This window comes from Mastigoproctus giganteus, chromosome 2 (assembly GCF_048544385.1).
Source record: "Mastigoproctus giganteus isolate SK-2022 chromosome 2, ASM4854438v1, whole genome shotgun sequence".
Lineage (NCBI taxonomy): Eukaryota > Metazoa > Arthropoda > Arachnida > Uropygi > Thelyphonidae > Mastigoproctus > Mastigoproctus giganteus.
In genome coordinates this window covers 180721374-180747564 of record NC_143576.1, presented here as the reverse complement: position 1 = coordinate 180747564, position 26191 = coordinate 180721374, and the positions used below count along the sequence as shown (strand labels likewise).

The 26191-nt window shown below is 40.8% G+C and overlaps 1 protein-coding gene across 1 annotated transcript in view; it reads left to right on the top strand.

Moving 5' to 3' along the window:
• LOC150089800 (uncharacterized) overlaps positions 1-26191 on the top strand; it is a 57579-nt gene that overhangs the window by 6993 nt on the left and 24395 nt on the right. The window contains exon 2 of the mRNA XM_090390107.1: positions 22199-22257. Coding sequence (XP_090246233.1) covers positions 22199-22257 — 59 coding nt within the window. The remainder of the gene's footprint in view (positions 1-22198; positions 22258-26191) is intronic.

Below are 26191 nucleotides of genomic sequence, written 5' to 3'. Positions count from 1 at the left end.
CCACTGGGTGCAAAGGTTCACTGTGCGGACTGCACAGTGGTCCGCCGGGTGGTTCCAGGGACAATGAAAGGGATTGTTTCTTGCATCAGGCAAGAATTCTGGATCGGGACAGGAGAAGACTTTAGCATCCACCACAGTCCGGAAGGGAAGGACTTTTTCCAGGCTTCGTGCCTTTCTTTCTCCTATAGCTATGATCGTTTGGTATGGCTTCGTAAGGATGCTTAACCATGATCCGAAATGCCGAGATGCAAACGCTCCTGCCTTTGGGGTTGATGCAATATACTGATGGTCCCAACTTACTAGGGCAATCTCCTCTACTTTGAGTGCACTTTCTTGGTTACTGGCAAATAGAAAATCAATGACGATCCACTTCGAGAAAGGAGGAAGTGATCCAAGGGGGTGTGTCGTTGGTGACCGGGGAAGGGCAGGTGTGCACCAGGTTGGGCGGACAAAGCGATCCACCATCCCAAGTCTATGTTTTGAAACCTGCACCTCACCTTTCCAATTTAGGAAACTTCTCGTGCCATGGTTCTCATAGTGGCAGGGAAAACGCATTTCCAGGGCTGCCTTAAGTTTCTTCCTCATGGGTTGAGACCGCCTTACTTCCTTTTGTTTCCGCTCTTGCTGGGAAAGCTGCTGCGGGGTTAGAATCAGCTCAGCTCCAGAAGACTCCTGACAAGGACTTATGGATTGATTAGGCGCTGGGATCTCCCTTTCTGTGGTGGTCACCCTCTGTATCCAACGTAAAGGTGCTAGGAGGAAGGTCAGCATTCTAGCGATGAGGCATCGTACAGACCTGTGAAACTCCACCATCGCGACTAAACAAGGACGGATAAACACGACTAGTTAGTGAAGAAAATACTTCTGTTTATGCATTCCATCCATCCTCTCTTCCATACTAAAGATTTGCCCCACTTACACATCTTTTCCTCCTTATACTTTCGAATCCCGGGTGAGGGAGTATTTGGTACCATACATACTCCACATTTACCTTTCATTCATTCTTCCTGCTCTCACTCACAACCTCAAATGTCACTTTCTTGATTTCCTTGCATACCTCTCCGAAGACGAATTACTCAATTCATTTGCAAAATCAAACATGCCATGCATGGAAAAAAAAAATAATATCCCCATCAGAAAACAAAAACTTTAGAAATCATTCTCTTATTTTAAAATAGCCCTTGATTCTCCTAATTAGCACAATGTTTTGTTTATCAGCAGTCTGGATTTTTGAAGGCACAAACATGAGTACACTACTTCAGCAATCTTGTTTCTGTTTTTTTTTTTTTTTTTTTTTATAGTCAATATTACCTATATGTTTTGTTCTATATTGACCTTCGTACATTAATGCACTATCACTTACTCCCTACTGTCATACATGATGAAGTTCTCATTAGTAGGTAAACTTTATTCAAAAAGAAATTATTGACGGAATTAGAATTCTGATTAATATTGTTTTGAGGATTTCTTTCCACAGTAAAGTTTTTTTTTTTTTTTTTTTTTTTTTTTAATATATATTATTTATATATATGTAGTACAAGAAGATGGATCCCAAGTCTAGATCTTGAAGTTCAGAAGTTACCTCCTATTCACTTAAATTTTTTTTCTCTGGAAAGTGATAAAAACAACTAGTGACTGGGAGGAACCAGCCGTCCCCAGGCCAATTGCCCTATCCTCTCTCCAAAAGAAACCAAATATTATCTCCCTCTTGTTCTCCCTTTTTTTTTTTTTTTTTTTTTTTTTTAGGATCCTCTCTCTTGACTTTTGGATTTCGATGTGCAATGAGAGAGAGGGAAAACAAAAAGTGACTAGGGGATTTCCGGACATTCCCTCAGCCACCTGTATCCTTCCTCTCTCCATTTTTATACCGCATAATTTCATAAAGTCTAGATATATTTGGTGGAGAAAGGTGTTTGCTTTAATAGTATTAGCTCAATGGTCATATTTGAATAGAATTCGGATACAAAATCTCTGGTTTTGTTTTTTTTCAAGGTTCATTGGAGTGGTTCGTGCTTCTGCGTGAGATTTATAAAGATAAATTAATTCTATTTTCCTACTTGTGCCATGTCATTCAATTTGCCATCCATTTATCTGGCTGCTGATAAAACACACTGCCAGAATCCAACAAAACTGATCAATTTCTTCACCTCTGTGGTCAGTTATGTACTTTGATCCTTTTCTTATCATAACTTCGCTTATCCCCTCTCTCTTTCTCTTGAAATAACACAAGTGTTTTTTTTTCACATTAGTACAGGAAGATGATCTACTTATCTAAAATCTTGATCTCCTGATGTCATAAATTTTTTTTTTTGTACTGGTAAAGTGATATGTAAATTAAAAAGAAACCTTTTCTCAATGGTCCTACCACAGTTTAAGCAGAAATGCAAATTAAATTCCCAATCATTCCTCATTCTCTCCTCAAAAAAAAAGACTTGTGCTTGCTCTTCACATCTGCTCCTATAGTTCTCAGTTTTCTCTGTCCCTTTCATCTCATGCATTATTATGCAGGGGATGTGTATACAGGTGTATATCCCTTCCTCCTTCTCCTATTTAGCTATTTGATACAGATTCGGAATCGAACCTTTTGTACATTGAATGCCTTACAAGAATGCTAAAAAGATTTTTTTTTTTTTTTTTCCATATCTTCTCTCTTCTGTGTTTCCACCTGTGCCATTTACACTTCTCAATCCTTTTTCCCGCTTCCACTCTCTGTCACCAATCTTATTTTTTTTTTGAATTTTCTGGTACTGGTTCTCAAACTGGTCGTTCGGTGTACACAACTGTCTTGCCAAAGCATTCACTTTGCTAGCAACTGCAATTATGGCTTGTTTCTCCTTGAAATCGATACACTTCGCTATCCTCACTTTAGTCTCTCCAGGCATCTCTCAGAATACCTGCCAGATCAGAACTACTGCCATCGCTTGGTCGAAGGTATCTCTCAGCAAGATGTGGACCCAATATCCACTGAACTGCTCTTTCTATCCTATCTGGTGGCTCGCTTTGGCTTGTGTTTGCTTGAGTGTTGTTACTCTGATCTGGGGTGACACCTCTTTCTGCTTCAGCTACATTGCTGGTAGTGTCAACCACTGTATCTGCTCTTTCCACTGAAGCTGTCTCTGGTACTAATTCCTCAGTTTGTGACTGGGACACCACAATTTCCTTTGGTGGGGCATGAATTACTCGGTCGCGACTACGTAAATTATATCCATGGGTCTGAGTAGGTACTTGCTCAGCTCCCTCAGGTCTCACTGAATGCTCTGTCCTTGGTTGGCTCTCCTGATTTCTTTGTGGGAGGGATGACAACGGGAATGATATGGGTAAGCTGGTCGGCCTGGACATAGTTGGACGGGGAATTATAGGTGGGATAAGATCACAATCCTCCACTAAAGGTTCATCAAAGATCCATGTCTCTTTGGGCACTGATGTAGCGCTTGTTTGGTCTGGTGAATTGCTATCTTCTGATTCCTCTGACTCCTCTACTCTCAGTTCGGGAAACACTTTCCTGTCAATAACCTTTGTCAGTCTGTCCACGTGCACAATTTGTTTATCTTTAGGGTTATACAGGTGCTGTATTTCATAATTCACTAATGATGGCTGACTGATCACACGGTAGGGACCTGTGCTCAAACGAGCCAATTTCTTTGTAGTGCCCGGTTTTATCTTAGGGGTAAAAAGATAAACAAGGCTTCCTACACGGATGTTTTTGTCTACTGCAACGGATGCTCTACGATCCTCTTGCCTCTGCACTGCCTCTTCCAAGTGTTGGGAGACGATTTCATAGGATCTGCGAAGGCGTGCACACAATAGTTCTGCATAGTTTTCCAAAGACGCATATGAATGTCTCTCTTTGGAATGCCATAAGTCAGATGGCAACACCAAATCTCTGCCATACATTAAAAAGTTTGGCGATTCCTGTGTGGAACTATGAGTTGCCGCGTGGTACGCAGCGATTGCTAGTGGGGCCATGACATCCCAGTCCGTTTGAGACTCGTTCACTACATGAGACAGGATGTTTGCCAAGGTGCGGTTTAGACGTTCGACCTTTGCATTGGCTTGGGGGTGGAAGGGGGTCGTATGAAGCTGATGAATATCTAGCTTTTTACACACCTGTCGTAACAGTGATGACATGAAGTTAGTGCCCTGATCTGTTAGGATGTATTTAGGAATCCCATGTCTCGAGATCACATTGTTTATGAAAGCTGTGGCCACTTCCTCAGCCTTCTGGGTATAAAGCGGGCTTACTTCTGCGTAACGGGTAAAATTGTCTATTGCCATCAGTAAATATTTGTGCCCTTTCAAAGTCATTGGAAGGGGTCCCAAAATGTCCAAGGACACTCGGACCCAAGGTGAGTTCTCATTAGGAACTCTCATCAGGGCTGCTTTTGCCTTAGGGTTATACCCTCTACGCTCCAAACACGATGGACAAGTCTCCACATAATTCTTGACGTCGCTAAAAAGGCCTAACCAGAAAAAGTGTTTTCTAACCTTCTCTAACGTCTTGTGTAGGGCCAGGTGGCCCCCGCTGAGAAAACCATCGTGACAGGACTTCAACACTTCTGCTTTCAAGCTGGTTGGAACTACTAACTGTTCACAGGGCTCTGAGCGAGTAGCTCCATGGTCAGGTAAACTGTAGTGATACAGTATCCTGTCCTCACTCAGATAGAAGGAATCTGGGACTTTGCTTGTTGCCTGTAGTGTTCCTTCTAATTGCTCAATTAACTCCTGCAAATTAGGGTCCTCTCTTTGGAGATTCCTAATCAAAGTTCTGGTTTGTTGTTGCGGCATGATCAGTGACTCTATGGTGGGATTTGCTGCTATAGGAGCAACTAATTCAGCAGTTTTGGATTTCTTAAGCCCCTTTTGTCTTTCCTCTTCCTCTAACACTGGCCTTGAAAGGAAATCGGCATTTGAGTGAAGTCGACCCGGCCTGTATATGATTTTGAAATTGTATTCTTGTAGAAGCATACTCCAGCGAGCTAATCTGGGGGATGGATTCTTTAAGTGAAGAAGATAGCTTAATGGTTGGTGGTCTGTTATTAGTGTGAAACTGGAGGCTATTAAGAATGGTCTGAACTGTGATACCGCAAAGACTATTGCCAAAGCTTCCTTTTCTGTGGTACTATACATAGTCTCTGCTTTCTTTAGTAGTCTGGAGGCGTAAGCGATTGGCTGTCTTTGATTTTCGTCAACTTGTTGCTCTAGCACAGCCGAGATTGCATAATTAGATGCGTCAGAGGACACAAAAAATGGTTTAGAAAAGTCAGGGTAAATCAATAGGGGTGGTGTGGTCAAAGCGACCTTCAGCTTGTCGAATGCCTCTTGGGCGGCACTGTTCCATAAAAAGGGGGTGTTCTTTTTTGTAAGTTGGGTTAGCGGCCTGACTATCTCTGCGTACTCTGGGACAAACTTTCTGTAAAATCCTGTCATCCCAAGAAACGATCGCACTTGCTTCATTGTTCTTGGCTCTCGACACTCTCGAACGGCCTTCACGTTCGCTGGATCGGGACGGACACCGTCCTTATCAATGAGATGACCTAAGTATTTTATTTGCTCTTTTAGGAACTCACACTTCTTTGGTTTCAGCTTCAGATCGTACTTTCTCAGGCGCTGGAAAACTTTCTCAAGCTTCGAAAGGTGTGAGGACCAAGATTTCGACACTATGATTATGTCGTCTAAGTAAGCGAAAATGGAATCTCGTTGTAAATTATCCAAGACAAGCCCCATTGCTCTCACAAAACTAGATGGCGCGTTTTTTAACCCAAAAGGCATGCGCCGGTATTGTAGCAGCGATTCCCCTGTAGTAAAAGCTGTCTTGTGGCGGTCCGCGGGGTGCACTTCAATCTGGTGGAATCCGGCTTCGAGGTCCAAAGAGCTGAAGTAGCGCGCGCCTCCCAGAAGTTCAAGTATCTCACTCATGGAAGGGATCGGGTATGCGTCGGAGATCGTCTTGGCGTTAAGTTTCCTAAAATCAATACATAACCTGTATCCCCCACCTCGCTTCTTCACCAGAACAATGGGCGCGGCATACGGAGAACAGCTGGGTTCAATGATGTTTGAATCTAGGAGTTCTTGGACCTGGTTGCGAATCTCATCCTTTAGTAAAAAGGGGGTTCTGTAAGCATTCTGTCTAACAGGAATGTTGTCTGTCAATTTAATTCTGTGTTGGATAACTTTTGAGTTGCCTAGTTGGGCTGGTGATTTGGCAAACACATCCCAGTATTTGCGTAACAGGTCTGATAATTGGTGTCTTTGATCGGCAGTCAGGTGATCAAGCTTAAAGTCCTCTATGGTCACTGGAGAAACTTCCCTTTTGCCTCTTTCCTGGCTCTTAGGGTTAATTGATTGAGGATTCAGGTTCTCCAGACACGCAATACCCATGCCTTTTGGAAGATGCAGCGGTTCCGCTGTTAAATTGGCGACGAGCACAGATATTTTCCCACTTTCGTCCACCTGGTCTACCGAATATTTCACTGCTAAATCATCCCGGCTTAAGTTTGAATTTGGCCCTGCTAATACTAGTTGTTTGGGAGGAGCAGCAAGCTGGTCACAAGATACTGTTACCACCTGTACTGTGCTTGCTGGGAGCACATGTTTACATGTAAGCTTAGCAACTGTGGGTGTGGAATCCACCAATTGTTGCCGAATATCCTCTTCCCTCAGGCAAATCCCTAATGGAACTGATCGTATGATCCCTTTACCTAAGTCTAGGCTGAATGAAAACTTCCTTAATATGTTCAAACCGAGGATGATATCATATTTGCCACTAAAATTTTTTGAAGTAACCAGAATTTTCTCCCTAAAAGTTGCCTTATCTAATTTAATATTAGCAGTTACTGTAGTGTGTATTGGCACAATATTTCCCGAAACTCCGGTTACAGTTAATTCTGGAGGTCTGAAATCTAACGATGTATCATTTTTAATTTTATTAAATAAATCTGCACTCATTAAAGAAACGCCAGCACCTGTGTCTAAAAGAAATCTAGTTTTAATGTTTTGTACAGAACCCAATACCACAGGTAGTTTAGTATTATCCTCCAGAATGTAAATGCCATGTTGTGTTCTGATATCTCTGACTTCTGGCTTACTAACTTTACTAAAGTTAGGGGTTGGCAAAAGGGTTTTATTACATCGCGAATCCTTCCTATTAAGTTTAGAACCCCTTTTTAGTCATAAATTTCTATCTCTATCTCGCCTGTAGCTTCCAGTATTTGTATAATTATTTTGTCTGCCCTGAAATGTTTTTGGCCGAATTTGCCCCTGAATATGCTCATTCCTATATGTTCCTCTCCTTATCCTAGAATAAGAGTCTATATTACTCCTATTATGATCAACATAATACATTCTATTGGCAGCTTGATCTCGATTTTCATTAAAATTACAATATTGATTATTAGCATAGGGCGTCCTAATTTTTGGGGATGCAGTGTACATGTCCGTTTCGTAATTCGTGCACGGGCGACTGCGGAAAAGTTGAGTGGGTTGATGGAAGCTCGGACGACCGTCAAAAATGCGTCTTTCCCTTCGTTCGCGATTTTTTACCATATTTCTGGCTGCCTGCTGCCGGCCGTAGTATGGCAAGATTATGCGTCTTTCCGGGCGGTCAACGACCTCTGGTCCGAAGGTCACGTTAGCGTCGGTTAGCGGATCTACTGCGCTGTCCGAGTGGAGGTAGGTAGCGCCTAATGCTGCCTGACCGTGGGGAGGGGAAAATTTGCCCACCTTCATAGTTTGCATCTGCTGACTCAGGGTGGCTATCTGTGTCTCTAAATTGTTGATTGTTGCGTGATTTACTGATAATGAACTTAACGATTGTTGTAAGTCGCGTATTTGATCTTGAATGGGTTCAAGAATGTGTTTGGGATTGTTTTCCTGTCGCTCCCGTTCATTCTCGGCCCTTACAGGACTATTAATAACATGTACAGGGACAGTTTTTGTGTGAGTAAGTTGGTCATTAATTTCCTCTCTTTTCGAAATCTCAATTGCCTGTGAAAAAGTTAAAGGATTGTGTGTGAGCACCATTTTTCTAATTTTTCCCGATATGCCCCTAAGGAATTGGGCCAGCATTGCCTGGTCTAAAATGTTTAATACTTCAGGTGTCTCTCCCTGAATTTTGAAAGCTGCCCTTGCCAAATTCCTCACGCGCGTGCTATAACTCGCAATGGTTTCCGAAGGTTCTTGCACAGCACTGGCGAACTGCTGAAGGGAAGTGATAATTGGTTCCGTTTTTTCGAACTGAGCTAAAAAAGCATTCTTAAATATGTTGTAATTCTTTTCCCCGCGTAATTCAAAGGATTGGGCTAAAAAGTCGGCTGCCGAAGCGCGAAGTTTAGATTTCGAGACTGCCAAAAGTTCTCTGTGTCCCCAGAGTGCTAATTCTCCAACACTCTCCAAAGTTTCGAAAAACAATTGGACTGAAGGGCCTTCATCATTTTTGCCAAAGAATAATGGCACAAGACTTAAAAATCCTGCGATATTCGCTGAATGCGGTCTGTCTGGTTCTGGGGTGGGTGGTGGCTGTTGTGTTTGAGGTAGGGGGGATGATATTCCTGTTGTTTGAGGAATTTGATCCTCCATTTTTTTTTTTTTTTTTAAATTTACTAGGAATTGGGAAATTTAATTGCTAATTTTGGGCCCCTGTCTTCCAAAATAATGTGACTTACCTGTTGCTGAAACAAAATTATGATGTTAGTAATCACTTATTTAAAACAAGAGTGTGTTATAGCATGTAGTCATTTGTTTATTAAATCTAATTATAAAAATAGCAATAATTTATTAATTAGTGTAGATGTCCTGTGTTGTTGCAAAGGAGTAATGCCTCCTACCTATTCTCTTAGTGCACGAAATCAACAATCTTACTACTTATCAGTAATCCCTTTAGATTCTTTCTCTTTGTGACTTCTTCTTCTGTGTAGACAGTTTTTCATCCCGCAAAATATTTAATCCTGGACACAATTGGCACAAGTGTTATACTGGGGGGGGGGGTTATATACTTCTTCCTATTTATTATTATTATTTTCGTTCGGACTTCTCTGGACAACACATCTGTATGGCGGGACGTTTTCCTTCCTTAATCATTTGTTCAATGATAACCCCAGTATACTCATGTGATTGTCTAGTGGTTTTTCATATTAGGACAATGGTCTCGGCCCTCGGTAACCCTATTCAACGGCAGGGAATAGGAAAACTGCAGCTTTGACCAGGGCGTTGTGTCAATACCCAAACTCTTTCCAATTCTAGGCAGAAATTCGAGTACCCGCAATAAAAGTTCTATATATAATTCTTTACTTACTCATTCGTGTGAATGGAGAATAGGCTTGAGGCATATGTTTAAAACAAAACATAGTTTAATGCAATCTATTACAGAAATGGTACATATTTAATAACTACCGCCCTAGTGGCAGTGACAAGCAAATCCTAAATCATTTGGTTACAATAATATAAATTGATTTTTATGGAAGTATTTAAGAGTTCTTAGCACTATTGATATTTTGGAAATTAATGGGCTCTTCACATAGGTGTTCTTCGTGTGGATACTTCATCTCAGGCAAGAACTGGCATGTGACATAGTTATACAAACGTGATGGGTGTCAATACTAAACTATCGCGCATAAGATGTGTTTTAACTTATTGTGCACTATTTTATCTATCGTTAATTGTGATAGACGACCATCTAAATGATGTGCTATTTAAGATAGCAGCATTAGGATATTCTATACTTAACAATAGCAACATAATAAATCATACTGGTTACATTCAGTGTCAAATAGAAGTAATGGGAGTTATTACTAAAATGTCGCGCTATTTAGGATAGCACACATAAAATAGGTTTTACCCTGTGACACATCATGTTACCAATAGTAAATTATGATAGACTGAAATACTATGTAGTAAGCTATTTAAGATAGCAGCAATTAGGGTATTCTACAATTTATCAATGCTAACATAATTAATTATATTATTGAGGAGTAAGGTTTATGTATAGCTGTTGGGATAACTTACCTAAATACGGATGACTCATTCTATGGGGGTGGAACTCGGCGAGGGGATTCCGTGCTTTCGCAGCCTTCCTTCGGGTTCTGCTATCTTCGCTCGCTCATTCTGTATCTTCTTGCGCTGTTCTTCAAGCTTCTCTCTGTACAGTCATTCTGTAACGTAATTCCCGTTTCCAAAAACTACTGTATTTTTTCACTCTCTCTCATACAGACTAACTAACCGACTGCTTCTACCAAAAGCCACCACAAAACAACAACCTTTCGCTCATCGTCCACCAGGGTATATGCTCCTTATCGCATGAACTTTCGCCTCACACCAAGCTTGAACTAGCGTGGGACACTTTTCTCACGCGGTCAACATCAGACACACTGACCAGTATTTGTCAGGGAGAGCGAAGCTCGTATTTTCGTGGACTTGTGAACTTACTTCTACGTAGCGACTGTTATCTTCAGTTAGGAAAATAATGGCAAAGGGAATTTATAACTGAGAAAGCAACTAAGTCGAATTTAACCATTCTATATTTGACAAGAAACTGATAGCGGTTACTCATGTACGATTGGCATTTATATTTTCTGCTGAAACGGTCAAAACAACTCTTTAGCAAGAAGGGGCACAGCAAAGGGGGGGGGGGGAAATGCATGGGAAACATCTGTAAATTAATATGAAAAATGTGGGCATTTTACATTAGCAAACTAACTCTGAATATGTTTGTCTACTTCTGTCTGGCAATCAAGTATTCAATAAGATGACTGCTTTTGCTGGACCCACTCATCAACAGGTCTCAGATGGCCCAGCTGCTCTTTCAAAACTTACTTAATTTGTAAATCTCCGGAATTTGGCCTACACTTCAAGCTAGTAAGCTGCCCAACTGCAGCAAAACTTTGTTGCTCCCTGCCTTTTCACCTACCCGATTACTGCCTTTCTCGACCTGTCATCCGCCCCGTTTTTCAGCTCAGATCCTTCGCTTATAATTCAGCTGTATACAATGAAGGATAGAACGGGCGTTTAGCAAAAGTCCTGCGCCGAATGTGGGTTCAAACCCGAGGCCCCGGCATTACTTTGTGTTACGTGTCATAGAATCTTTTGTCCTGATTGCCAGACACCTACAGTTAAAAGGTTGAACAAACAACGGAGAAGAAAATGGACCTGCCACCTTTGAGCAAGTAACCCAAAAAGCGCGGACATCTCGAAGGAAGAGATATCCACTATCACTCTTGCAGAAGAAACCCCATCCAACCCCGCTGGCCTTCTTGATGTGCGCAGTTCGATTGAATGTAGTACTGCGACGTCTGCGTTGAGAACACTTGGAGATTCAAGATTATGCTTTGGGAAAGACGTTGCTTCTTCGGATAGAGAGTTTGATACCGCTTCTGCCGCCTCCGCAAAGGACTCGCAGGTTAATAGTCCCTTTGAAAGTTTGTCAATTAAAAGCGCTCTAAGGGACAACACGTTCATACTCAATGCTCTTCCTGAAAGATTTAAGATAATTTTCGGGGAGTTTCTGTCCCCAATAATCGACTCTCTTGCCTGCTTCAATGGCGAAAATAGAAAACTCAGGGCCCAAAATACGGAAATTCTCGACCAAGTGCTTGTACAGAATGAACAACTCAGGGATCTCAAAATTTTTATAAGTGAATGCTGTTTTCCCTCTAGTCAGACGTCAGTGATGGACCATCTGGAACCTCAGGAGCATTTACAAGAAGCAGATGATGCACTTCCAAGACCTCCAACTCAAACTGGGCGCGTTCAGCGAGGAAAAAGAGATCTCAAAAATCTGCACAGTTCGCCTCTTTTTGCAGGCAGAACAACTCAACAGACCGTATCCCCGGCCGTGATGTTGAACCCTTTGGGTACTCATCCCCCTCAAACCGCTCTCCACCAGCGCGATCCGACCTTCGAGGCTGACAGCCCTTTTATCCAGGACAAGTGTATGATTCCTGGTGAATCTAATCTGCACCAACCTTTCAAAATACGTCAGGAAAATCCAGGTGGCCAGATTCTCAGCCAGGCTCATCACTGTTACAACAGAATGGAGATGAGAGAAACCCACGCCAAAACAGGGAGGAGCGGATCTACGCTCAAGCGGATGCCTTCTGTCTGTCTGATCAATTTAAATATCATGCGCAATTTCCCAGGCATAACCCACAAATGGTTTGCGCTCAAAGTGTTTTGACTGTGAAAACACAAGGTAACAGAATTCCACCCGAGGAGCCTAATATGTCGGTTCCTATTGAACCTACCTCGGTCCCTCTGTCGAGGAGACTTGAGGAGATATATAATATTTCAACTGTTCAGACCTGAGAGAGAACTTTTGTTTCCAGACTGGGACCAGCAACAAAAGGGGAAAGTATCAGGGCACTCTTTGCCCAAGAACATGGGATCAACTTAGACGCAAAAGCTATCAAAACTAGACACCCGACCTATTCTTCCTTTATAACTTCCTGCCCTGCAAATCACAAAGCATATCGTCTTGGATTCTAGCTGCTGGCCGGTAGGCACCCTTATAAAGCCGTTCCAAGAGAGAATCAGATCGATCGCTTACAGCGGATCCAGGCGAGATAAACAGCCATAACTACTAAAGGATGACTTGCTACCAGGTTCACACGAAGGAGATATTCTTTGGTTTATGCAGAATATGCGCAGCCTAAAAAACAAGCTTCATTGTCTCCAGACTCTCCTATTGCTTAATGAGTTTGATGCCATCTGCCTTTCAGAAACATGGTTAACGGCGGATAGACAGCTTGATCTTACCCATTTAACACCCCATACAAACACATTGGGAATCACAGGATTAACGAGCGAGGCGGAGGTGTTGAAATCCTGTTCAACGATCGATTCCAGCCAATAAGGACACCAGTGAGCCAGTCAAACAACTTTGAGGCAGTCTCGCTGACGCTGACGCCTCTCCTTCATGAAGACTCTAGAGCTGAGTTGCTCACGTGGTTAGCAACCAACTTAGTGCCTAAAATTCCAAATGTTTTAGCAGGTGATTTTAACTTGCCACTGCCCAGGCATGAGAATGCCCTTGAGGGCCTTGAGGCCACTCTTCGGGCCTTTACCCTTACACGGTTAGCGACGCAACCAACTAGAGCGTGCCAAACGCTGGACCTAATCTTCCACAACTTGCAAGATATTAAACTCCTACCTAGCAACTTTCGATTCCAATCTGATCACTCGCCAATTGCATGTAAACTATCCTTACAGAGCAATTCCCTTAGGTTCTCTGACAAGTACTCCGCTAAATTGCCTAGGATAGCCTTCTCTAGCCAGAGATCATTCTCCAATGCTTGATTGGGTTTGATTGGGGGCGTCTCTATTCTGAGCCATTGGAGGATGCCGTTCTGCTCCTGTCGGAACAACTGAAGTTAATTGCACTACGTGTGGCAGCCAGAATCACCCGGATTGGTAACAGTTCGAATAGGGGTTTAAATAAGGAAATTAATATGGCTTTCATCAAGAAGCAGAAGGCCTACCGGAAATGGCAGAAAACTCAACTTCCCTCAGACCGTTCCATCTTTAAGAAAGAAAGAGCTTGCTTCTTGAAAAAGAAAAGGCAGGTCCTTAACCAAGCTGTTCTGAATAGGTTGAAGAGTGGTAGAAGGATCTTTTCGCATCATCATTAGCCATTAACCAAAAGCTTGTCCAGGAATGGGCACAGTTCAGCTTACTGCAGGCAGAGTTTCCTGACTCTGATTCCTCTCTCTCGCAGGAGGACTGGTTACCTAGGGCACACTTGTATGAAATAGAAATAACTAGAGAGACCCTAATTGATGTCATCAATAAACTACCCAACAAAGCCACTGTAGGTCCGGATGGTTTTCCACTCTTTATTATCAAAATTTGCAGTCCATATATAGTCGACCTACTCCTTCACCTTTTCAGACAAATCCTGCAATCTGGAATAGTTCCTTCAATTTGGAAAACTTACCATGTTAAGCCCATTCCAAAGATCAAGAAACCCAAATCTCCTAAAGACCTGCGACCGATCTCCATCAGTTGTTCTTTACTCAAAATTTTTGAAAAAGTAATTCAGCCAAAAATTGCCCAGCATTGCTTTGAACACAGGCCCGAGTACCTGCATACCGTTCTATAAAGGAGTTCGACAACTACTAATCTTCTTGATACCCTCTTCAGAATTCAGCGCACCCTTAACAATAAATCACAGATTGGATATCATATTCCTCGACATAACGGCTTATGACAGAATACACCTCCCAGCTCTTTTTACCATTCTGAAACACTACTTCGGCCTGGCAGATACCTTACTTCAAATTTTGAAGTCTATTTTATTTCCTAGTAAAACATGTCTGTGACCCACAATGACTTTCAAGTAACTATTGACGTCTCAAGAGGCATCCCGCAAGAAAGCGCACTGTCAGCTATCCTGTTTGCTGCAGTTTTGGAGCCTTTCCTAGCTCAGAAACCGAACTTTTTCTCTTATGCCGAAGATCTGAAGTTCCACGTGAGCTCAGATCATAATCATCAGATTCATGATATCAACCAACAAGCTTCTAGGCAGATATTGAGCCTGGAAAGTTATCTTGACACAATTGGGCTGCATCTGACCCCTTCGAAATCAGCGCAAATGACGATAACCAAGAAGAGAGTCAAAAATGCATGATATCCAAATCTTTGTTAGTGGGGAGCCGGTGCAGAAAGTGACCTCCCATACTGACCTTGGCCTCACCTCCGATGTTGGGCTCACATTTCAGCCTCATTTTGTCAGGATGAGGCAGAAGACGAACGCGGCTCTTTCGGCAGTGCGTCAAGAGCTCGTTGGTGTGCATCAGCCAGCGCTGCTTGTTCGGCACATCCTGAGGTGTATTACGCCGATTCCTCTCTATGCTTTAGAAATTTGGTCATCTGCCCCTGCCTCTTACCTTCAGAAGTATCTCAGTTTAGAGTATTGGTTGCTTAGATGGATGAACAGGGTGGTAGGCAACCCCTAACTATCTCCAGATCGATCCTACAGGCAAATTTGGGCATCACTCCCTGGAGACATATCATCATGACAAAAAATGCCCACACGCTTGCACGGCTTATAACGAGGCGAATTGATGCTCCATCGGTATCCACATTAATCTCTGGCCCGAGGAGGGTAAGAGGGGGAGGACCCCGACTCCTGTCTCCCTCTGCGTCTTACGCTGTCAAGCAATGATTACCTGAGGAATATGTTTCCAGACAATTGCCTTCCGATCTTCAATAAATTTAGGATCCACCCTGATAGATTATGTGAAGGCAAGCTCTACAGGAAGGAAATCCTTAAGAACTGCTACCAGATAATGAATCTATAATACTCACCTGCTCCTGGGCATGACTGACTGTGTTTTTTTTTTTTTTTAAACTTGCCTATTTATATATGACAAAGACCTTTTGTATTCATGCAATCATATATTTTGTATATTATTGTATATTTAATCCTGTAAAAGTCTCGGGTCCAGCACGCATGTACCCTTGTTTATCGTACATTGTGTTCCTCGCACCTTAGTCTGTAAATATTCGCACCCTTCTGGCACAGAACCGTCCCGGGGTGACCCAAGGTTTCTTGGGAAATAAACTGATTTTAATAATACAATACAATTTTTATTTATCAAGAGAATTCGTTTACAATAAATGAACTTGTTAAGAAAAGTTAATTTCTTGACAACAAGTTGTAGTTCTTCCTTTACAAGTTTTGTACAAATTTGTTGTCTTACAGAAAAGACTATGAAGTCACTACACATAGTATATTCCACACTGTAAACAGAGGTAGTTTATCTGCATATCAATTCTAATCTACTGTGTCATTGAGTATCAAGAATTTTCTTATTAGGAATTTTAATTTGGAGATGGGATAACTTCTCCTGAGCCTGAAATCAATGCTAGCCAACAAGTTGTTTATTACATTCATTGTGTGCCTATCTCCAAATCTATTTAGTATCCTAGGGTGAGGCAAAGTAATTGCTTTTGGGTTCCTTAAATTATGTGAGACATTTCTTTGCAGATTCGACTCTTCAAAAATAGTGTTAAGATTTTTTAAGAATAGATTTAACTTCAGTTTTTGAACTGGATACAATATTTTATGTTTCAACAAAAATTGCCTTCTCTTATTCAGGTCATTCCAAGAGTTTGTCCCCATTAAAAGTTTCAGAATCCTATTCATTAAGTTGTCTATTGCCCTTATTTCTGTTTTATTTGCTCGTGCCCATATATTTACTAAATAATTGAGTTGGGAGTCCACTAATGCATAATATAAGGTTACTTTTGTTCTAAGATTTAACTTATTCTTAATGTAGTAGAAAAAGTACACATAAAATCTCATTTTTTTGTACAAGTTTGTTATATGCATTATCCAACTTAGACTGTAGTCGATCCATAACCCAAGGTAACAATGATTTGAGACTTCTTCCACAGTTAGACATTCGCAATTCTGGAAATTCTGTTCATGTAGGCAATCATGTTTGTGCAATTTGATAGAGGGTTGAATGTCCAAGGTTTGATGAGGAGGCCTTATTACCAAAAATTTAGTTTTTTCAAAGCTGAGTGCTAATTTATTATCGTGCAGCCAAGATTGTAAATGTATTGCATCCTGTTGTAAATCATTCGCCATTTTTGTTAGGTCCTTTCCTCTTGTATATAAGATTATATCATCTGCATAAATTTTTATAAAGGAGTTCTTAATTACTTCGAATATGTCATTTATATAGATGTTGAACATGATTGGCCCAGCATGTATGAACTGAGATACTCCTCTCTTTACATGATAAGATTTTCCCTTTGTATTTTCTACTTCTACTGTTATTTTTCTCTTGGTAATAATAATAATAATAATAATAATAATAATAATAATATCAGCATTAGAAAATTGGAAGGTACATTGCATTTTAGCAACCTTTGAACTAGCCATAATGGCCACATGTTGCTGATTTAGTTTTCATAATTTCCTTGTTTTTCCTTTGTTTTTTTCCAACTGGTGTTGCTTTATGGTGTCAGACGACAAGGTTCCTCAACAGAATAAATCCTTTTTTTAAACAGCATACAGAATATGAAATTATTAAACAGAATGCAAAAATTACTTTCTGCATTTTTTCTCCATTTTAGTTCACAGATCCAGAAAATTTTCGAAAATATAGTAAAAGAGATAATATATATCTTGAGCCACTGCGAATAGCATAGAAATTAATCACCGTCTTCCCCACAACGGGTGGAAAAGAAGGGTGTTCAAGTTCAGTCAATGAAGCTAAAATTTTATGGGCTCTTTCGATACACCAATCGATACACTATAATTTGTGCTTCACTTATATCATGCAGTTCTACCCGCTCTCAAACACGCTGTTGTTTAGAATAAGCACAGCAGAATCAGGCATTTTTTGATGTAAATCACGAGGGACTGCGCACAAAGTATCTAAGATTAAAAGCAGAAAGATCGATGAGTGAAATTTGCTTTCAGCCATAGAGCAGGTGATTTTTGTCGAAAAATTTCCATCACTTTTAGTAGAAGACGATAGCTTAAATAAACTTACATATAATATACACATATACATAGTATTAATAATAATTAGTTGCAATGAAAAGTAACTGGAAAAATTGGAATGATAAGTTAAAATATTGGGATGGTTTTTGGACCCGGGTTACTACTAGTACTATCAGAAATACACAACCATAATGGAAAGTAGAAACGTAGATTAGAATATGAGTGGAAAAATGCTGACCTGTCAGATAGAGTTACAATGGAAGAAATTAAATGAATGCCACAGAAATAAAAGCAGGTAAAAAAAATAAAATAATATTCTACAAATAGCACTTAATGCTATAGATCCTATGATTTTAATTTCTTCATCAAGGGTCAGCAGCCAAAAACAAAAAAAAAAAAATGCAGAACGATTTATTGCTGTATTTACTTTGAGGATTATGGTTCAAGCTCGTGAATACTAAATACGAGTAACGATTGTATTCATGATTTACTGTAAATTCCTCTGACCTGGTTGGTGGTCATACCGGAGTATAAAAAGAAATTTGTTTCCCGACAGTCCTAATATCATAATTCTTGTGAAGTTTTATTCTATTTCTCATATCTATAATTATATTAAAACGCGAACATAAATAATGGGAAAAGCGATGATAGTGTACCAGTATCATCAGAACGTTCGTTCACATTTATTCAAATATAAATAATATTCTGTACCATTATAAAAGTCTGCGCGGGTAGCATAGTGATATCGTCAAGACCCTCCCCACCCCGGGTGGAAAAGGCCCAAGTTGGAATTCTGTCGTGTCTGCAGTATTTCAGTGAACGAACGAACGAACGAACGATTTATGGTTATCAGCATAAGCCAAAAATTTAGGATTTTCTGATAAGAATGAGTTGAGTGCTGATTGAAATTGCTTCTGATGTCGCTCTAGAGGTTAGATAACAGTTGGACTTAACATCGTTTATGAATCCTACGGGTCATGAATGAAAAATCCGTTATATCTTCTTAATGCGAATTATTCTTGCTTAAAATAAACAATTTCTTTCTATAATATACGTAAGTTAGTTATAATCCAGTTTAATACAAATATATACTAACAAAATCAGTAGCTTTCGAGACGCGTGTCTCTTTGTCAACTGACAAATTAAATACAAAAATACAACGAGCTGAGTGAGGCACGTTAATCATGCGTCATTGTTGTAGCACGGACGTGCGCTGCTTTCTACACCACTGATCATCCAGCAATAAAACGGTTGTCTCTAGGATAGGATGTAGACGTATGCCTTTCTGGCGATTTAATGCCTTTGGATTGTTTACTATGTTGAGTGACTCTAGCCATAGGCTGTGGCGAAGTGTCATGAGTGGTCTACTATTTCAAAGTCGCGTTTGGAGTCAAGATCGTGGTTGGTGGCCCAAAAATGTTCCGCGACCGCGGACTGGTCAGTTTCGGCAAGCCGGATTGCTCTGTCGTGTTCCGTGAGGCGATCCTGGAGACGCCTTGATATTTCTCCTATGTAGCAACTGTTACAGTCTCTACAGTGATGCGATATACCACATTGCTGCGTAAGGCAGGTGTGACAGGGGTCTTCACGCTAGAGACAAGTGAACGTAGGTTCCTGCAGGGTAATTGCACACATTTGATGTTGTAACTTCTAAGGACCTTCGAGATCCGTCCTGGCACGCCTGGATAATAGGGAATGTAGGCGGACGATATACCGACTTGGTACGGTGGTCTTGGGTTGGATGTGAGTTCTTCTGCCTGTAATAGGCATCTGCTTAGCACATGGGATCGATAACCACATTTGGTTAGGTCCGCCTTCACACGGGAGATCTCGTTATGCCTAATTGTATCAGAACTGGAATGGCTCCAAGCCCTGGAGAATAGGGTGCGGGCAGTACTATTGAGATGGCTTGGTGCGTGGCCGGATCTGTAGTTAGTGAATTGACCGCACCACATAGGTTTGCGGTATACTGAGGTCTCTAGATGTGGGCCTACGCGATACACTAGGACATCCAGGAACGGGAGCGTACCGTTCACCTCTGATTCTATGGTAAACTTGATGAAATTAGATAGGGAGTTGAGGTATTCCAGCAGTGCAGTTTCAGAACTACGTGGTATTACGGTAAAAATATCGTCAACGTATCTACACCATGTTGTAATAGGTGTAGGTGGGTTTTGGTGTATCTACTGCTCTAGATCTTCCATGGCGATGTTGGCTACTACGGAACTGACAGGGGCACCATAGCAGTGCCATGTACCTGCCGGTAGAGTGAATCCTCAAAAGTGAAGATGCTGCTTGATAACCATAGGTTGAGGGCGGTACAGATGTCATTAGTGGGTAGTGATGTCCTGGATTGGAGGCTTAAGTCGTTCTCGAGGAGCCTTCTAGCGCAGTGCACGGCCTGTTGGACGGGAATTGAAGTGAATAAAGAAACCACATCAAATGATGCCATGACAGTGAATTCATCCACCACTTAATGAGGTGGATGAATTCACTGCTATTTTTAACGGTATGCGAGGTATTACCTATAAGAGGTGAGAGGAGGCGAGCGATATGTTTGTACAGTTCATACGTTGGGGCACTGCAGCACGACACTATTGGTCTGAGGGGAATACCCGGTTTGTGCATCTTTGGTAATCCATAGAATTGCGGTAGTTGGCAGCCAGTAGCACGTAGAAGACGCTGAGTTGTGGTGCAGTGCCCCAACCTATGAACTGTCGAAACATATCGCGCGCCTCCCCTCACCTCTTATAGGTAATACCTCGCACACCGTTAAAAATAGCAGTGAATTCATCCACCTCATTAAGGACCTTTCAATCTCTGACAACACTGTCATGGCATCATTTGATGTGGATTCTGTATTCACTTCAATTCCCGTACAACAGGCCGTGCACTGCGCTAGAAGGCTCCTCGAGAACGACTTAAGCCTCCAATCCAGGACATCACTATCCACTAATGAGATCTGTACCGCCCTCAACCTATGCTTATCAAGCAGCATCTTCACTTTTGAGGATTCACTCTACCGGCAGGTAGATGGCACTGCTATGATGGGTGCCCCTGTCAGTTCCGTAGTAGCCAACATCGCCATGGAAGATCTAGAGGAGTAGATACACCAGAACCCACCTACACCTATTACAACATGGTGTAGATAAGTTGACGATATTTTTACCGTAATACCACGTGGTTCTGAAACTGCACTGCTGGAATACCTCAACTCCCTATCTAATTTCATCAAGTTTACCATAGAATCAGAGGTGAACGGTACGCTCCCGTTCTTGGACGTCCTAGTGCATCGCGTAGGCCCACATCTAGAGACCTCAGTATACCGCAAGCCTATGTGGTGCGGTCAATTCACTAACTACAGATCCGGCCACGCACCAAGCCATCTCAATAGCACTGCCCGCACCCTATTCTCCAGGGCTTGCAGCAATTCCAGCTCTGATACAATTAGGCATAACGAGATCTCCCGTGTGAAGGCGGACCTAACCAAATGTGGTTATCCATCCCATGTGCTAAGCAGATGCCTATTACAGGCAGAAGAACTCACATCCAACCCAAGACCACCGTACCAAGTCGGTATATCGTCCGCCTACATTCCCTATTATCCAGGCGTGCCAGGACGGATCTCGAAGGTCCTTAGAAGTTACAACATCAAATGTGTGCAATTACCCTGCAGGAACCTACGTTCACTTGTCTCTAGCGTGAAGACCCCTGTCACACCTGCCTTACGCAGCAATGTGGTATATCGCATCACTGTAGAGACTGTAACAGTTGCTACATAGGAGAAATATCAAGGCGTCTCCAGGATCGCCTCACGGAACACGACAGAGCAATCCGGCTTGCCGAAACTGACCAGTCCGCGGTCGCGGAACATTTTTGGGCCACCAACCACGATCTTGACTCCAAACGCGACTTTGAAATAGTAGACCACTCATGACACTTCGCCACAGCCTATGGCTAGAGTCACTCAACATAGTAAACAATCCAAAGGCATTAAATCGCCAGAAAGGCATACGTCTACATCCCATCCTAGAGACAACCGTTTTATTGCTGGATGATCAGTGGTGAAAGCAGCGCACGTCCGTGCAACAACAATGACGCATGATTAACGTGCCTCACTCAGCTCGTTGTATTTTTGTATTTAATTTGTCAGTTGACAAAGAGACACGCGTCTCGAAAGCTACTGATTTTGTTAGTATATATTTGTATTAAACTGGATTATAACTAACTTACGCATATTATAAACTATGGACCCTAGTACTCCAGGCCCATTCGTTGCCAATTTCTTTTTAAGGCGGTTTTTGATATGGCATATAATATAAGCCTTCGGTGTGTTTCTTATTCTTTTTTAATGTTAAATTAAAAAATATATATAGTTCATGTCCGTTTTCCAATTAGTTCAATTTAATTCTCCTTGCCACGTGAACCATGGCTGGAAACTTTACTTCGGAAATAAGATTATTTGTTCAAAAGTTTCTTTGGCTGATTGAAATTCATATGGCAATGGCGTTTTATATGAGCAGATATTTGACTGCTGTGAACAGGAACTTATTGCGTAGTTCTTAGATCAATATTAAAGAGAATGAAAGAAATTAAATTTTATTTGAAATTTTATAAAGTGATTATTGTCAATTTTTCTGTACGAAGTTCAAAAAATAGTTTTAAGAACGATGTCTATAATTATATTATAAAATTTGTGTCGTGCAGTAATTAATGAGGATTTTCTAATGCATTTCCTACTTTATTTTCTAGTGACGAGTGAAGAATATCTGAAAGATTTTCTTTTATGCGTAGACAAGGCCAATGACAATGTAAGAATATTTTTTAGTAACCATTATTGAAATATTTCCTTACAGCTGAAATAATATTCCTGCTTTTGGAGACAGTCTGAAACATTATTTATTACTACTATTTATTTTTTTTTTTTTTCAAAAACAAAGTGAAGGAGGAGTAGGAGGATAGGATAAGAGAAAGTAAGGCAGGAACCTGAATGATCTCGAATGAATAGATGAACTAGAATAAGTTACAATCCAAGGTGATCGATATTGAGACAGTGAATGGAATATTCTGCATTATTATTATTATTTTATTATTTTTTCAAATTATACTTATTTTTTTTTTTATTTTTGGCTTATTCAGAAAAAGTTCACTTCCTTTCATCATTTGGTGTTATTGATTTCAATACTAATAACTGGGAACAACATTTTTAAGACAAACACACGCAGTAAGCCATTTTGGGATAGCAAATTACGAGAAAAATGTATTCTTTTTCATCAAAAGCACCAAATCCATTAAAGGATGTCTAAAAAAATAAATAACTCTGATAAAGATATGCGCATGCAGAAAAGAAACACAGTTGCTGACTATTAACACTATGAACAACAAAAAGACAACGGTAAACAAAAAGTATATCTGTTAAATGGAAAAAAAGGGAAAATAAATCGGAGAATATGCCGAGAGAAATAGAACAGCACAAAACTTCTTTTAAAATAATTGTAGACAATTTCTTTTTAAAAATTTGAAAGAAGAAAACAATTTTCTTCTTTTAAACTTATTGTACAGAATACCATTGACAAATAACAAACTGTTTTGAAGAAATACTAAAAAAAAAAAAAATCCCGAAAATTGAAAACCCGTGAGTGAAGGACACCAATAGAAACAGTTCGAAACCTACAAAGACGTTTTTAGGTACACTATTATTTTAAACATTTAATCTTTTTTTTATATTTGGACATTCAGAAGTGCATCCGGTTGAGATGGGTGGACAGTGCACTGTTGAGTCACTTTGGAGTGACGTAAGCAGTGGGAAAGCAAAAAAAAAAAGTAGGAGTGTGTTAATGGTCTAATGACCAGAATGAGAACAATGAACAATCGCACAGAGAAATAGAGGCCAATAAATCAGAGTGTCTTATAATGGAGGATTTTAACTTCCAAGATACTGACTGGAACTTGTGGGTTGATCACTCACACTCTAGTAAGACTTTCGGGAATTTATTGGATGACTGTTTTTGCAGTAGCATTTTCGAGGGGCAACTAGAGATGGCAGTACTCTCGATCTGGTTATCAGCAGTGATTATCCGTGTATTAAGAATTTGCAGATTAAAGAACCACTACCTGACAGTGATCACAGTGTACTGATGTGGGATTTACTTAAAGATATAGTTACCATCAGGGGTAAAGGAAAGGTGTTTTGCTTCCGTAAAGCTGCCTTTAAAACTGTCTGAGACCACTGTGACTACAGTGGTCTCAGACAGTTTTAAAAATTCTGTACAGTGAGACCAACTGATGATGTTACCAACAGAAAATTCTAATTGGGAAGCATTGAAGGAATTAATCGTGGAAGCTACTAAACGTTTCATACCAATTAAGAAATATTGTTCTAAGTTGAGGCCTAAATGGTTGTCAAATGAACCAAGGAGACTCGTGGCACCGAAGAAAAATGCATGGAATGCATATATATTATCAAGCGACTCAGACGCGTAAGGCAGATATAAGCCTGTCCGCAATCAAGTCACAAATGAGGTTAGGCAGGCGAAGGCAGATTACGAGAAATTTAGGCAAAGGATGATAAGATAAACAGCAAGAATTTCTTTACTTATATAAATAAAAGGAAGGGGTGAATATGATTGGTCCATTTGATATCGATGGTTCGACTGTAAATGATCCTACTCAGATAGCAAACAAACTGAATGAGTATTTTGCCTCTACATTCGCACATGAGGAGTTATTAAGAATTGAAGATGCCAGAAGGTTATCAAATTGTAGCAGGGTGCTTAATGATTTTGTAATAACTGAGTGCAAAGTGGAGGAGAAACGGTTGAAGTTAAACATAAGAAGAAAGGCATCTGGGGTGGATGGGATATATCCATTTATATGAAAGGAGGCGGCAAAGAAACTAAGCAAACCCTTAGCCATAATTATGAGAGCATCATTGGACCCAGGGAAGGTCCCAACGGACTGGAGATGTGCAAATGTATCCCCAATTCACAAAGGGATATCGAAGAGTGACACTAGTAAATACAGACCAGTTAGTTTAACTTCTGTTCCATGTAAAATAAAGGAGTAACTGATTAAAGATACATTGCACGATCATCTAGCAGGACTGCAGCAATAATTCAGACACAGCTTGTGTTCGTTAAGGGAAAGTGTTGTCGAACAAATTTTACTGGTTATTATGATGTGGTTACAAAGGAACTGGATGCAAAAAACAATTTTATTGAATATTATGATGTGGTTACAAAGGAACTGGATGCAAATAATTTTCATATCATATACTTGGAGTTCAGGAAAGCTTTTGACACTGTTGCGCATGGAAGACTACTTTGCAAATTAGAGCAGAATGGTATTAAGGGTAAGTTGCTACAATGGATAAAAGGTTGTTTGAGTGGGAGAAAACAGAGGGTGGTAATGAAGGGGCGTGCACTTCGTGGACTAATGTTATTAGTGCAGTCTCGCAGGGTTCGGTGTTGGGACCACTGTTGTTTTGTTTGCATATTTATGAATGATATTGATGAAGGTATATCAGGCTTAATGTCGAAGTTCGCAGATGATACAATGTATGGCAGGGTTATTAATGACAGTAATGGTAGTGTGCTACTGCAACAGGATCTAGAAAATTTGGAAAGATGGGCTGAGAAGTGGCAAATGAAGTTTACCTTTGACAAATGCAAAGTGCTGCATATGGGTAGAAGTAACTCCAGAGGAACGTACCAGCTGAATGGTACTACACTTAAATTGGTAGAAAGTGAGAAAGACCTGGGGGTAATTATGCAGACAGGTATGAAATTTTCTGAACAATGCAAACAGGCTGCAAGAGAAGGTCATGGGGTTTTCTTAATGATATACAGGAATTTTGTTAGCAGGAAAAAGGAGGTGATTGTCCCTCTGTATAAGGCAATGGTCAGGCCACACCTTGAGTGCTGCGTACAGGTCTCTAGGCGTCATTTTAGGAAGGATGTAGATTTGCTTGAGCGTGTACAGAGAAGGAAAACGAGACTGGTGAGGAGGAAATAAAGGGATCCTTAAGAGAGAGAGAGAGAGAGGCTTAAGTTCTTCAAATTGCAGCGGCTGGAGACTTTTCACATGGTAGCTTATCTGATTGTGGTGTATAAGGCCTTGAATGGGTTGAGCACGCTGAATTCTGATGGGATTCTTCCACTTGTTCAGATTACGAACCTAAGGGACATAAATTCAAAATGAAGATAGCGACTTTAGACTAGATGTGCTGAAATTTACCTTCACCCAGCGAATGGTTATTTGTTGGAACAAACTTCCATCTCTCGTTGTTGAAGTTCCTCAGATTGGGTTGCGGTAAGAAGTGGGGTTCCCTAAGGATCAGAATTAGGAATGCTGTTGTTTTTAATTTTCATAAACGACATCGATGAAGGGATAGAGGGCGTGATGTCTAAATTTGAATACGATGTTAAAATTGGTAGAGTAGTTAATGATCACTCTCAAGCTATGCTATTTCAGAGAGACCTAGATAGACTTCAGGAATGGTCAGAAAAATGGCAGCTATGCTTTAATCCAACAAAGTGTAAGGTATTACACCTGGGAAAGAGTAATCCCAAAATAACTTATTAACTTGGTGGAGTTCAACTAAACCCAGTACTGGAGGAAAGGGAGTTGGGTGTTACGATACGGTCAGACATGAAATGCTCTGAGCATTGTAAACAGGTTCCAAGTAAGGCCCATGGTGTCCTATCAATGATCTATCAAACATTTTCAAGTAGAGATAAGTATGTG